The 14994-nt window shown below is 45.8% G+C and overlaps 1 protein-coding gene across 3 annotated transcripts in view; it reads left to right on the top strand.

Annotated features, from left to right (window-relative positions):
* The window catches only part of PHF2 (PHD finger protein 2), a 94554-nt gene that overhangs the window by 54901 nt on the left and 24659 nt on the right, over positions 1-14994 (top strand). For all 3 annotated transcript variants that reach the window (XM_067744890.1, XM_067744891.1, XM_067744889.1), the window contains exons 3-4: positions 1146-1260; positions 6886-7046. In XM_067744890.1, coding sequence (XP_067600991.1) covers positions 1146-1260; positions 6886-7046 — 276 coding nt within the window. The remainder of the gene's footprint in view (positions 1-1145; positions 1261-6885; positions 7047-14994) is intronic.

The raw sequence follows: 14994 nt of genomic DNA, 5'->3' as shown, positions 1-14994 counted from the left end.
GGCAGTTTGGAGAGGTCAGCTCAGCCACCACCCACCTAGCGCTTTCCCCTTCTTGCTTTAGGCAGGTCCTACTCAGGGGCAGTTGTCAGCTCCCTTCATCCCCACAACCACCGGGATGCAGGAGGACTGCAGCCCCCACCCTGTCCCCGTCTGTGAAGGACAGGCACCCTGAGGGCCCCACCAGGTCTCCCTCACCTCCAGTCTCATCACAGCCTGTTTCAAACCCTTCCAGGCAGCCCCCAGGGATGGTCTCCATGCCTGGCCCATCTTCACTCACCGAGTTATCTGTGGCTGCCCTGAATGGGGGCAAGGGTATCAAGGAAATAGCTTCCTTCCCTCTGGGGGCTCCAAGTCCAGTAGGGGCAAACGTTAGTGTGTATGCGTGTGCGCGTTTGTGCTTGCGTGTGTGTGTGTGTATGTGTGTGCTAGTGTGCACGTGCCTGTCCCAGTCCAGTAGGGGCATGTGTGCTTGTGTGTGGGTGCGCATGCATGTGAATGTGTGTGCACACATGTGTCACAGCCCAGTAGGGACAGGTGTGTATGCTCACTTGTAAAAAGTCCAAGGTGGGTGTGTCCAGTGCCCTTGGAGCATGTGTGACAATAGGACAGCCTGAGGGAGTGGGCAGGGGGTGGGGAGGGCAGAGGGCACAGCAGGTGACGCTGGCCTGCCCTGCCTGTGAGTTGTGGTCTGTCATGGCAGCAAAGGTCCCAGCAGGGAAGGACAGGGTTGGTGCTGTTTGAGGGCAAATCTGAGGGGAGGCCAGGTGGGAGGGGTCCTGAATAGTGAGCCTTAGTGGGACCTTCTCAGGAGGTGCCTCTGACGAGTTCTCAGCAGACTGAGTGCTGAGTGACATGGGGTCCCAGGAAGGCCCCAGCTTTCGGGTGCATCGTCTGAGCTGGCAGGTCGGGAGGTGAGGTGGGGGCTGTGACTCAAGGATGTGGAGGGTGGGGGCTCCTGACCATGTGACAACTTGGGGTCCTGAGAGGCAGGGGAGGCGGGGTGGGCCAGGGACAGGGAACCCCAAGTTCTTTGCCTCTGAGGGGTCTGAGTCTTGCGGCATTCACGGTGGCTGCCCTCCCGGCCGGGTCCCTGGAGGCAAGGGGAGGGGGCTGTGGGTGATGACCTGCCTCTTGTTCCCCCACAGTGAAAAAGAAGCGAACCTGGCACAAACATGGCCCGGGGCAGACTCCCGAAGTGAAGCCCGTGCAGAATGGCAGCCAGCTCTTCATCAAGGAGTTGCGGAGTCGGACCTTTCCCAGGTGAGCAGGTGGCAGCCTTTTCCTCTCCAGACTGCCTGCTCCCTCCGAGGTCTGGATACGTACCCCACCACTAGGGCTCCAGGGCCATGGGTTTCCCTCTGGGGGAGCAGCACAGTCCCCGAAATTCCAGGTGCTCCCGGCATGGGGGCTGATCTCTCCCTTCTCAGCACCTCCGAGGACAGTTTATGGGGACCCTCTTCACAGCCCGGGAGGGAAGGGACCTACCTCCCCCACCTGGTATGGGCCTTCCCATGGAACCTTCCTGAGAGAGAGGCTACCGTCCCCATTTTATGGACCAGGAGTGGGGGCTGGCGTCCAGCCTGAGACCATCCTCTGGAGGTGGCAGGTCCTGGTGTCAAATGGCTGTGGGCTTTCCTCTGTGTCCATGGCCTGGTGGGGTGTCCCTAGGTCTTCTTAGAGCACACCCTCCCCCTGCGCAGCCTTGTCCTATATGAGGACCGAGGGCAGAGAGCAGGATCAGGGCCACAGGAAATGGTTTCTGGTGAGGGGGGCACCGTGACTGCATGGACGTGAGGTTGTACAGACAGCTGCTCTGGAACACCCTTGTCCCTTCACAGCTGGAAGACAGTTTCTGTTTGTCTGACAAAGTCTTTACAAAGTCTTTACTTCTTCTTCACTTTTGAAGGATAATTTGATGGACACAGAATTCTAAGTTGGTGGGTTTTTTCTTTTAACACTTTAAATGTCTCATCCCATGCTCGACTTGAGTGCATGGTTTCTGGTGAGAAATTCAGTGTAACTCTTAGCCTTGCTGCTCAGTGGGTAAGGTATTTTTCCTCTCTGGCTTCTTTTTTATTTTCTTTTTTTCCACCTTTATTGAGATATAGTTCATACACCATACAATCCATCCATTTAAAGAGTACAGTACAGTGTATTCACAGCTCTGAACCACCACCAGTCAGTTTTAGAATGTTTCCATCACCTCAAAAAAAAACCTGTAGCTTTATCATCCTCATTCCTCCCCACTTCTCCCCAAAGTCCTATCACTAATCTGCTTTCTGTCACTGTAGCTTTGCCTATTCTGAACATTTCATCAAAATGAAATCGTATAATATGTGGCCTTTGTGACTGGCTTATTTCACTTAGCATAATGTCTTCAAGGTTCATCCAGGGTGTAGCAAGTGTCAGTGCTCCATTCCTTTTTTATGGCCGAATAATATTCCGTTGTATGTATAGACCACATTTTGTTTATCCATTCATCAGCTGATGGACATTTGGGTTATTTCTGATTTTGGGCTACTGTGAAGAATTCTACTATAAATGTTCTTGTAAAATATTTTGTTTGGACATATATTTTCATTTTTTTTAGGAGTAACTCAATATTTAATTGTTTGAGGAACTGCCAGACTGTTTTCTAAAATGGTTGTATCACTTTCCATTCCCACCAGCAGCGTCTGAAGGTTTCAATTCACCAGAACTTGTTATTATCTGACTTTTTTTTTTTTGGCTGCGTTGGGTCTTAGTTGCGGCACGTGGGATCTTTGTTGAGGCATGCAGGATCTTTGTTGAGGCATGTAGGATCTTTCGTTGAGAAGCACGGGCTTCTTTCTAGTTGTGGCATGTGGGCTTCTCTCTAGCGGGCTTTTCTCTAGTTGTGGCATGTGGGTTTTCTCTCTCTCGTTGAGGCGTGCGAGCTCAGTAGTTGTGGTGAGCCAGCTTAGTTGCTCCGCAGCATGTGGGATCTTAGCTCTCTGACCAGGGATCAAACCCCGCGCCCCCTGAGTTGGAAGGCGGATTCTTTACTGGTGGACCACCAGGGAAGTCCCTTATCTGACTTCTTGATTCTACCTATCCTGTAGTTGTGAAGTGGTCTCTCACTGTGGTTTTAATTTGCATTTCCCTGATGACTAGTGATGTTGAGCATCTTTTCATGTTCTTGTTGGCCATTTGTCGTTTGCCCATTAAAAGTTTTTTTTTTGTCTTTTTATTATTGAATTGTAAGAGTCCTTTATGTATTTTAGATACAAGTCCCTTACCAGATATATGATGTGCAAATACTTTCTCCACTTTTGTGGGTTGTCTTTTCACTTTCTTGGTGTCTTTTGAAGCACAAAAGTTTTAAATTTTGATTAAGTCTAATTTATTTATTTTTTCTGTTGTTGCTTGTGCTTTTGTTTTAGACAAAAACAAACCATTGCCAAATTCAAGGTCATGATGATTTATGCCTATGTTTTCTTCTAAAAGTTTTATAGTTTTAGCTCTTATATTTATGTCTTTAACTCATTTTGAGTTAATTTTTGTATATGGTGTGAGGTAAAGGTCCAACTTCATTCCGTTGCATGTGGGTATCCAGTTCTCCCATGCACCATTTATTGAAATGCCTATTCTTTCGCCGTTGAATTATCTTGGTACCCTTGATGAAAAACAATTGACCATAGATGTTTGGGTTTATTTCTGGACCCTCAGTTCTGTTCCATTGATCCTTATGTCTCATATTATGCCAGTACCACACAATCTTGATTACTGTAGCTTTGTAGTGAAGTTTGAAATTGGGAAGTGCCCTCCAACTTTCTTCATTTTAAAGACTGTTTTGGTTATCTGGGTGCCTTGTATTTCATTCAGCATTCCAAGTTCAGCATGTCAGTTTCTGCAAAGTAGTCAGCTGGTATTTTGACAGGGATTGTGTGGAATCTGTAGATCAGTTTTCCATTATTTCTTGAATCCCACTCCTTCCTTCTAGATTTGGTTTCTTCCTTGTTGAATTTTATCCGTTAGTAGTTCTTTCAGAAAAGGCCTATAAAAATATTCTCTGTGTCTGAAAATATTTTGTCTTTATTCTTGCATGATTCTATTTTCTAAAATGGATCTAAAATTCTAGAGTAAAAGTTATTTTCCTTGAACTTTTTGGAAATACTATTTTGTTGTCTTTTGACATTTATTGTTACTGATATCAGTCTAGCCACTGGAGTTTTTGTTTTGTTTCATTTTCATTTTTGGTAAATAATCTGTTTATTTCTCTGAAAACTTTTGAGATTGTTTTCTCATTTTTAATATACTATAGGTATACTGCAGTGCTTCTAATGTGCATTTGTTTTTATTTATCCTGTTCAGGACTCAGTAAGTGCCTTTAATTTGAGGTGTCATATTTTATCGCAATTCTGAAAAATGTCCTGTTTTCTCTTTTAATAACACTTCTTCCCCATTCTGTCTTATTTTTCAGATCTTTTCGTCAAATTCACTGTTTTTTTTCAGCCAGCTACCATTTAATGTATCTACTGAGTTTTAAAAAATTTCAATCATCATATTTTTTTTTCTACAATTTCTATTCCTTTTTAGTGTTGCCTGTTCTTTTCCTCCTTCTCTGTTCTTTGCCTTATCCTCTCATTATCCCTTTGGATGTGTTTAATGTACTTGTCTTAAAATGGCCTTTTCAATTATCCTATTATCCTCAGTTCTTGGGATCTACTCTTCTGGGCAGATGAGGCTGCTGGCTCTCCCTCCTGGGGGTTCACCTCCTTCTGTGAGGTGTGATCTTAAGAGGGCATCATTCCCATGGCAGCCAGTCTGCCCTGGGCTCTGAGGTGTCCCTACAGGATGGTTTCGTGTTTGCCTCTTTTTTTTTTTTTTTGCTGTATGCGGGCCTCTTACCGCTGTGGCCTCTCCCGCTGCGGAGCACAGGCTCCGGACGCGCAGGCTCAGCGGCCATGGCTCACGGGCCCAGCCGCTCCACGGCATGTGGGATCTTCCTGGACTGGGGCGCGAACCTGTGTCCCCTGCATCGGCAGGCGGACTCTCAACCACTGCGCCACCAGGGAAGCCCTCGTGTTTGCCTCTTGCTGGGTCCTCATGGGTTTCACAGTTCCAGACCCAATCCATGGGTGTGAATTTGGAACTCTCACTAGTGAGACAAGAGCTTGGGATTCCAGTTTATCAAGGGCGACCTTCTACCTCTGGCTTGTAGCTTCCACAGCTGACTCTGTGCTGTCCCAGTACTCCCAGAGCTTCTCACAGCAGTTGCCCACCACACTACTTCTTCTTCCTCACCCTCCACTCACTCCTTCTGATTTATCCCTAACACTCTGTCACCATGGTATCAAACCCCAGGATCACTCTTCAGTCCTCACCTTAACTGACCCTTGTCAACATGTAGCAGTGGTGCAGTCCCCTCTCCTTGAGTCCTGTCCTCTGTAGAGACCATGCCACCATGCTCTGCTGGCTGTCCTTCCCTGCCCGGCCTCCTTCCCTGCTGACGACTCTCCCTGAGGGATTCTGGGAACTCTGCTCGATCCCCACCATCTTTTTCCCTGGCCTCATAGATTGTCCCTTGGCCAGCAGCTCCTCAACTTCTTTCTGCAGCCACTAGTCCTTCTGAGCTCTTGACCTGTCTGTCCAACTGGTGCATCCACTGGCCAATCCCAACAAGTGTGTTCCAACTCAGCTCTGGATCTGCCCCCACCCCCATTCCTGCCCCACCTCCAGGCCTCAGTCAGTGGCCCTGGTCCCTTGGTTACTCAGGCCAGTCCCTTGGCCATTCACCTTTGCCTCCCCCTGTTCTCCCACCCCCATCTGATCTCCTGAGTCCACCACCTCCCTCTCACTGTCACCTTCTGGTCCAGGCACTGCATGCTGAGCCTCCTCCTCCGTGGTTGCCCTGCCCCACCCTGGTCCTGCTGCTATCCACTGTACATCCGCACAGCAGCCAGATGAATCTCTGACCGTCACTGCCCTTCTCAAGTTGTCCAGTGGCTCCCCAGTACTCTTGGCATGAGGTGGCCTGGCCCACCACCTCACCGACTTGGGTGCTTGCCCCCCCCCCCGCCCCCAGCCCCCCAGGTCCTTCTTATTCCTCACACTTGCCACATCCTCCTCCCTCCAAGGCCTTTGCTGGTACATTCCTTCTACTCAGAGCCCTGCCCCTCTCACTCCTGCTCCCCCAGGCTTCGACAGGCCCAGTCTGACACTGCTTCCTGCTGTCTCCACCACAGCACTGCTCTCAGCTGTGGGTTAATGGCCTTGCATGCTCATCTGATGAAAGCCCCTCTTCAGCGTCACCACACAGGGGTCTTTCCAACTGGGCCCCACAGGTCTCTGACGCCCAGGGCAGCATCCGACACACAGGGAGGCAGGAGAGCTGCTGACCACAGCATCCCAGCCTAGCCCTGGGTCCTGTGTTTGGCTTGTCCAGGGGGTAGGTTCTCTCTGTAAAGGGGTTTATCTCCATCTGCTGTGTCCTTAGACCTACCCCCATGCAGGGGTCTGATCTCTGAGCACTTGAGAGGAATATTATCGAGTGGAGGGTGAGTGGAGAGCAAGGGAGGTGGGGGAGGGATCTCGCTCACATGTCTGGAGGCTCCCTCTGCCATAGTAAGAGGGATGGGTGCAGTGTGTCCCCATTCTCTACTCACCACGGCCCTGGACAGGTGCCCAGACCTCCTGGACCTCAAGGTTCCTGTCTGTGATGAGTGTGTGGGACCCTGTCATGTCTACCTTGTGGCTGCCCTGTGACCACTGAGTGTGGCACCATGACAGGTCCTCCTTCTGGGGCATGGGTGGTGTGTGCCTGGAGCTCAGGCTCCGTGTCTGCAGCCCTGAGGCCCTGTCCAGGCCTATCATGGAGGCTGGGACCTGGGCTTGATGTGACCCCTGACTTGTATTTCCCTGCAGCGCGGAAGACGTGGTGGCCCGCGTGACGGGCAACCAGCTCACACTGGGCTACATGGAAGAGCATGGCTTCACCGAGCCCATCCTTGTCCCCAAGAAAGATGGGCTGGGCCTGGCGGTCCCAGCCCCCACCTTCTATGTCAGCGACGTCGAGAACTACGTGGGTAAGTGCCCTCTCCTGCAAGTGAGTTATGGGCTCCCTGAGCCAGGAGTCCCTGTATACGCTGCCTAGGCCCTGACTGTGTCTCAGAGCCATGTGAGCCAGTGTGACTCTGGGTCTCCTTGTTCCGTTCTGGGTGCTCTTCTTAGAATGAGACCCCATGCCCCAGCAAATGATGTGGGACCCAGGCCCCTTCCCTTCTCAGTTACTCTGCCCACAAAATGGGGGCTTCGTGGGGACCCCTGGGTTCTGCCAGCTATAGTACTGTTGGGCGCTAATGATAGTCATGCCTGGGAGGGCCCCAGCTGTGTTGTCCACAGTTCCTGATGTTCGTGCCATGTCCTCCTCAGCCTCTGCTGGGGCCAACCTGGGGGCTGACCTCCCTTGTCTGCCCTGGACACGCCGTCCCATGGCCCCAGGACTACCTCCTCTTCTGGATCCCTTTGGGTTCTAGCTGGTGCTATTGGCGCCCTGTCTTGTGTTCCCTGGCAGCTCCCAGTGCTGTGGACACCCTCGGTCAGGACACCTCTGGGTGGATGAAGTGCTTGTATGTGCTGGGACATCATCTGGCACAGAGAGGCTAGCACGTGCTTGCAGTGACCTTGGCAGGGCTGGTGGCCTCACAGCCGTGGCTCTGAGGCCCTCATGGTTGCTGGGGATTGGGGTGTTCACAGGGATGCCTGGGTGGCCAGTGAGGAGAGGGGAGAGGAAAGACCCTGAAAAGGCAAATGCCCAGGCCAGCTCTGGCCACACACTGGGCAGGAGAGGGCACAGGTGCTGAAACCCTCAGACGAGTTGTTCCATCACTGAGCTCTTGACCCTCTGCATCTCTAAGGCTTATGAATGGGGGGCAGGGGGCAGATGGGTGTGAGGATTAAATGAGATCGTCTGTACAAGCCACACAGGAAGCCAGTGGCATTCCAGAGAACAGGGGGCGGGGTGGGAAACACGCCTTCTCTGGAGCCGAAGCCCACCAGGGGAGGCCCCAAGCCTGGCTGGCTTGTGGCAGGGAGGAAGAAGGGACTCATGTTTTCAGTCTGGGAATGACCACAGTCCAGGACTGTCTCTGCCATGTTGTAGCACCTGTAATAACAGTTAATAACTAGTGAGTGTCTACCAGGTGCCAGGCATTTTTCTAAGCTGTTTCTGCATAGGAGCTAGTGTTGTCCTGCTCACAACTCTGTCATCCAGGCCCCAGGCTCAGCCAGCTGCAAAGGGCAGGGCCAGGTCTGCCGCAGTTCCTGCCTCCCCCCAACCCCCCAACCAGTTGTGCTTACAGGAGTGGGAAGCAGCTTACTGAATAGGGGAGGAGACGGTCCAGAGGTTTCCATTGTAAATGTCTTTCTTTCACCTCTTAATTTTTTTATTATGCAACTTTTCATACACACACAAAATGAGAGAAATAAGCAGTGAACCCTCATGTACCCAGTACTGGTCACAAAACCCATCAGCTTTTGGCTGTGTTCCTGTCTCCCCAACTCCCCCCTCCCCCAAGTATTTGAAGGCAAGTCTCTGGTACATACATCATTTCGCCCATGAAAACTCCAGTACACAGCGCTAACAGACAGTTTAAATAAGTATATAATCACAGTTCCATCTTGCACTTTACGACACTAACAATAATTCCTTAAAATCACCTAAGGCCACCTAAATTCTCCCCAGTTGCCTCAAGAACACCTTTTTATATTTGGATGTTTGACTCTGAATCTAAACAAGACCACACACTACATTTGGGTTTGATGTCCCTTCAGTCTCTTCTGTAACAGCCCCCATCCCCTTTCCATTCCCTTGGTTTGTTGGAGAAATGGGGTTGTTAGTCCTGGAGAATCTTGCTTTTTTTTTCTTTTTTGAATTTTATTTTATTTATTTTTTTATACAGCAGGTTCTTACTAGTTATCTATTTAATACATATTAGTGTATATATGTCAATCCCAATCTCCCAATTCATACCACCACACACCCCAACGCCCTGCAACTTTCCCCCCTTGGTGTCCATATGTTTGTTCTCTACATCTGCGTCTCCATTTCTGCCCTGCAAACCAGTTCATCTATACCATTTTTCTAGGTTCCACATATATGCATTAATATACAATATTTGTTTTTCTCTTTCTGACTTACTTCACTCTGTATGACAGTCTCTAGATCCATCCACGTCTCTACAAATGACCCAATTTCGTTCCTTTTTATGGCTGAGTAATATTCCATTGTTTATATGTACAACATCTTCCTTATCCATTCATATGTCAATGGGCATTTAGGTTGCTTCCATGACCTGACTATTGTAAATAGTGCTGCAGTGAACATTGGGGTGCATGTGTCTTTTTGAATTATGGTTTTCTCTGGGCGTATGCCAAGTAGTGGGATTGCTGGTTCATATGGTAATTCTATTTTTAGTTTCTTAAGGTACCTCCATACTGTTCTCCATAGTGGCTGTATCAATTTACACTCCAACCAGCAGTGCAAGAGGGTTCCCTTTTCTCCATACTCTCTCCAGCATTTTTTGTTTGTAGATTTTCTGATGATGCCCATTCTAACTGGTGTGAGATGATACCTCATTGTAGTTTTGATTTGCATTTCTCTAATAATTAGTGATGTTGAGCATCTTTTCACGTGCTTCTTGGCCATCTGTATGTCTTCTTTGGAGAAATGTCTACTTAGGTCATCTGTCCATTTTTGGTTTGGGTTGTTTGTTTTTTTAATATTGAGCTGCATGAGCTGTTTATATATTTTGGAGATTAATCCTTTGTCCATTGATTCGTTTGCAAATATTTTCTCCCATTCTGAGGTTTGTCTTTTCATCTTGTTTGTAGTTTCCTTTGCTTTGCAAAAGCTTTTAAGTTTAATTAGGTCCCATTTGTTTATTTTTGTTTTTATTTCCATCACTCTAGGAGGTGGGTCAAAAATGATCTTGCTGTAATTTTTGTCAAAGAGTGTTCTTCCTATGTTTTCCTCTAAGGGTTTTATAGTGTCCAGTCTTACATTTAGGTCTCTAATGCATTTTGAGTTTATTTTTGTGTATGGTGTTAGGGAGTGTTCTAATTTCATTCTTTTACATGTAGCTGTCCGGTTTTCCCGGCACCACTTATTGAAGAGACTGTCTTTTCTCCATTTTATATCCTTGCCTCCTTTGTCATAGATTAGTTGACCATAGGTGCATGGGTTTATCTCTGGGCTTTCTATCCTATTCCATTGATCTATATTTCTGTTTTTGTGCCAGTACTATATTGTCTTGATTACTGTAGCTTTGTAAGATAATCTGAAGTCAGGGAGTCTGAATCCTCCAGCTCCGTTTTTTCCCCTCAAGACTGCTTTGGCTATTCAGGGTCTTTTGTGTCTCTGTACAAATTTTAAGATTTTTTGTTCAAGTTCTGCAAAAAATGCCATTGGTAATTTGATAGGGATTGCACTGAAGCTGTAGACTGCTTTGGGCAGTATAGTCATTTTCACAATATTGATTCTTCCAATCCAAGAACATGGTATATCTCTCCATCTGTTTGTATCATCTTTAATTTCTTTCATCAGTGTCTTATAGTTTTCTGCATACAGGTCTTTTGTCTCCTTAGGTAGGTTTATTCCTAGGTATTTTATTCTTTTAGTTGCAGTGGTAAATGGGAGTGTTTCCTTAATTTCTCTTTCAGATTTTTCATCATTAGTGTATAGGAATGTGAGCGATTTCTGTGCATTAATTTTGTATCCTGCTACTTTACCAAATTCATTGATTAACTCTAGTAGTTTTCTGGTGGCATCTTTAGGATTCTCTATGTACAGTATCATGTCATCTGCAAACAGTGACAGTTTTACTTCTTCTTTTCCAATTTGTATTCCTTTTATTTCTTTTTCTTTGATTGCCGTGGCTAGGACTTCCAAAACTATGTTGAATAATAGTGGTGAGAATGGACATCCTTGTCTTGTTCTGATCTTAGAGGAAATGCTTTCAGTTTTTCACCATTGAGAATGATGTTTGCTCTGGGTTTGTTGTATATGGCGTTTATTAAGTTGAGGTAGGTTCCCTCTGTGCCCACTTTCTGGAGAATTTTTATCATAAATGGGTATTGAATTTTGTCAAAAGCTTTTTCTGCATCTATTGAGATGATCATATGGTTTTTGTTCTTCAGTTTGTTAATATGGTGTATCACATTGATTGATTTGCATATATTGAAGAATCCTCGCATCCCTGGGATAAACCCCACTTGATCATGGTGTATGATCCTTTTAATGTGTTGTTGGATTCTGTTTGCTGGTATTTTGTTGAGGATTTTTGTATCTATATTCATCAGTGATATTGGTCTGTAATTTTCTTTTTTTTGTAGTATCTTAGTCTGGTTTTGGTATCAGGGTGATGGTGGCCTCATACAGTGAGTTTGGGAGTGTTCCTTCCTCTGCAATTTTTTGGAAGAGTTGGAGAAGGATGGGTGTTAGCTCTTCTCTAAATGTTTGATAGAATTCACCTGTGAAGCCATCTGGTCCTGGACTTTTGTTTGTTGGAAGATTTTTAATCACAGTTTCAATTTCATTAGTTGTGATTGGTCTATTCATATTTTCTATTTCTTCCTGGTTCAGTCTTGGAAGGTTTTACCTTTCTAACAATTTGTCCATTTCTTCCAGGTTGTCCATTTTATTGGCATAGAGTAGCTTGTAGTAGTCTCTTAGGATGCTTTGTATTTCTGCAGTGTCTGTTGTAACTTCTCCTTTTTCATTTCTAATTTTATTGATTTGAGTCCTCTCCCTCTTTTTCTTGATGAGTCTGGCTAATGGTTTATCAATTATGTCTACCTTTGCAAAGAACGAGCTTTTAGTTTTATTTATCTTTTCTATTGTTTTCTTTGTTTCTATTTCATTTATTTCTGCTCTGATCTTTATGATTTCTTTCCTTCTACTAACTTTGGGTTTTGTTTGTTCTTTCTCTGGTTCCTTTAGGTGTAAGGTTAGATTGTTTATTTGAGATTTTCCTTGTTTCTTGAGGTAGGCTTGTATAGCTATAAACTTCCCTCTTAGAACTGCTTTTGCTGCATCCCATACGTTTTGGATCATCGTGTTTTCATTGTCATTTGTTTTGAGGTATTTTTTGATTTCCTCTTTGATTTCTTCAGTGATCTCTTGGTTATTTAGTAACGTATTGTTTAGCCTCCACGTGTTTGTGTTTTTTACTTTTTTTTCCCTGTATTTGATTTCTAATCTCATAGTGTTGTGGTCAGAAAAGATGCTGGATATGATTTCAATTTTCTTAAATTTACTGAGCCTTGATTTGTGACCCAAGATGTGATCTATCCTGGAGAATGTTCCATGTGCACTTGAGAAGAAAGTGTAATTTGCTGTTTTCAGATGGAATGTCGTATAAATATCAATTAAATCTGTCTGGTCTATTGTGTCATTTAAAGCTTGTGTTTCCTTATTAATTTTCTGTTTGGATGATCTGTCCATTGGTGAGGTGGAGTGAGGTGTTAAAATCCCCCACTATTATTGTGTTACTGTCGATTTCCTCTTTTATAGCTGTTAGCAGTTGCTTTATGTATTGAGGTGCTTCTGTGTTGGGTGCATATATATTTACAATTGTTATATCTTCTTCTTGGATTGATCCCTTGATCATTATGTAGTGTCTTTCTTTGTCTCTTGTAACAGTCTTTATTTTAAAGTCCATTTTATCTGACAGGAGTATTGCTACTCCAGCTTTCTTTTGATTTCCATTTGCATGGAATATCTTTTTCCATCCCCTCACTTTCAGTCTGTATGTATCCCTAGGTCTGAAGTGTGTCTCTTGTAGACAGCATATATATGGGTCTTGTTTTTGTATCCATTCAGCATGCCTCTGTCTTTTGGTTGGAGCATTTAATCCATTCACGTTTAAGGTAATTATCAGTATGTATGTTCCTATTACCATTTTCTTAATTGTTATGGGTTTGTTTTTGTAGGTCCTTTTCTTCTTTTGTGTTTCCCACTTAGAAAAGTTCCTTTAGCATTTGTTGTAGAGCTGGTTTGGTGGTGCTGAATTCTCTTAGCTTTTGCTTGTCTGTAAAGCTTTTGATTTCTCCGTCAAATCTGAATGAGATACTTGCTGGGTAGAGTAATCTTGGTTGTAAGTTCTTCCCTTTCATCACTTTAAATATGTCCTGCCACTCTCTTCTGGCTTGTAGAGTTTCTGCTGAGAAATCAGCCGTTAAACTTATGGGAGTTCCCTTGTATGTTATTTGTCATTTTTCCCTTGTTGCTTTCAAAAATTTTTCTTTTTCTTTATTTTTTGTCAATATGATTACTGTGTGTCTCGGCGTGTTTCTCTTTGGGTTTATCCTGCCTGGGACTCTCTGTGCTTCCTGGACTTGAGTGGCTATTTCCTTTCCCATGTTAGGGAAGTTTTCGACTATAATCGCTTCAAACATTTTCTCAGGTCCTTTCTCCTTCTCTTCCCCTTCTGGGACCGCTATAATGCGAATGTTGTTGAGTTTAATGTTGTCCCAGAGGTCTGTTAGGCTGTCTTCATTTCTTTTCATTCTTTTTTCTTTATTTTGTTCCATGGCAGTGAATTCCACCATTCTGTCTTCCAGGTCACTTATCTGTTCTTCTGCCTCAGTTGTTCTGCTATTGATTCCTTCTAGTATATTTTTCATTCAGTTATTATATTGTTCATCTCTGTTTGTTTGTTCTTTAATTCTTCTAGGTCTTTGTTAAACATTTCTTACATCTTCTCAATCTTTGCCTCCTTTCTTTTTCCAAGGTCCTGGATCATCTTCACTATCATTATTCTGAATTCTTTTTCTGGAAGGTTGCCTATCTCCACTTCATTTAGTTGGTTTTCTGGGGTTTTATCTTGTTTCTTCATCTGGTACATTGCCCTCTGCCTTTTCATCTTGTCTATCTTTCTGTGACTGTGGTTTTTGTTCCACAGGCTGCAGGATTGTAGTTCTTGTTGCTTCTGCTGTCTGCCCTCTGGTGGATGAGTCTGTCTAAGAGGCTTGTGCAAGTTTCTTGATGGGAGGGACTGGTGTTGGGTAGAGCTGGGTGTTGCTCTGGTGGGCAGAGCTCAGTAAAACTTTAATCCACTTGTCTTCTGATGGGTGGGTCTGGGTTCCCTCCCTGTTGGTTGTTTGGCCTGAAGGGACCCAACACTGGAGCCTACCCGACTCTTTGGTGGGGCTATTGGCAGACTCTGGGAGGGCTCACACCAAGGAGTACTTCCCAGAACTCCTGCTGCCAGTGTCCTTGTCCTCATGGTGAGCCACATCCACTCCCCGCCTCTGCAGGAGACCCTCCAACACTAGCAGGTAGGTCTGGTTCAGTCTCCAGTGGGGTCACTGCTCCTTCCCCTGGGTCCCGATGCACACCGTACTTTGTGTGCACCCTCCAAGAGTGGAGTCTCTGTTTCCCCCAGTCCTGTTGAAGTCCTGCAGTCAAATCCTGGTAGCCTTCAAAGTCAAATCCTGGTAGCCTTCAAAGATTCTCTAGGAATTCCTCCTCCTGTTGCCGGACCCCCAGGTTCGAAAGCCTGACGTGGGGCTCAGAACCTTCACTTCAGTGCGTGGACTTCTGTGGTATAAGTGTTCTCCGGTTTGTGAGTCTCCCTCCCAGCAGTTATGGGATTTGATTTTATTGTGATAGCATCCCTCCTACCATCTCATTGTGGCTTCTCCTTTGTCTTTGGATGTGGGGTATCTTTTTTGGTGAGTTCCAGTGGCTTCCTGTCGATGGTTATTCAGCAGTTAGTTGTGATTCCGGTGCCCTTGCAAGAGGGAGTAAGCGCATGTCCTTCTACTCCGCTACCTTGAACCAATCTCTCTGGAGAATCTTTCATATTTGCGATTTGGGAAGATCTTACGTTAGGGATTTGGCTGACAGAGTCCCTGTGGTGTCATCTAACGTGTTCTTCTGACCCTAATAGTTCCTGTAACGGGTGGTTAGAGGTTGCTTAGATTTGTGTTCAAGTTGTTGGCAGGACTCCTTCTTGGGGTAGGGGTGCTGCC

Source organism: Pseudorca crassidens, chromosome 7 (genome assembly GCF_039906515.1).
Source record: "Pseudorca crassidens isolate mPseCra1 chromosome 7, mPseCra1.hap1, whole genome shotgun sequence".
NCBI classification, from domain to species: Eukaryota; Metazoa; Chordata; class Mammalia; order Artiodactyla; family Delphinidae; genus Pseudorca; species Pseudorca crassidens.
Note: the sequence above shows the minus strand (reverse complement) of the source record. Positions and strands in the feature narration are given on the sequence as shown.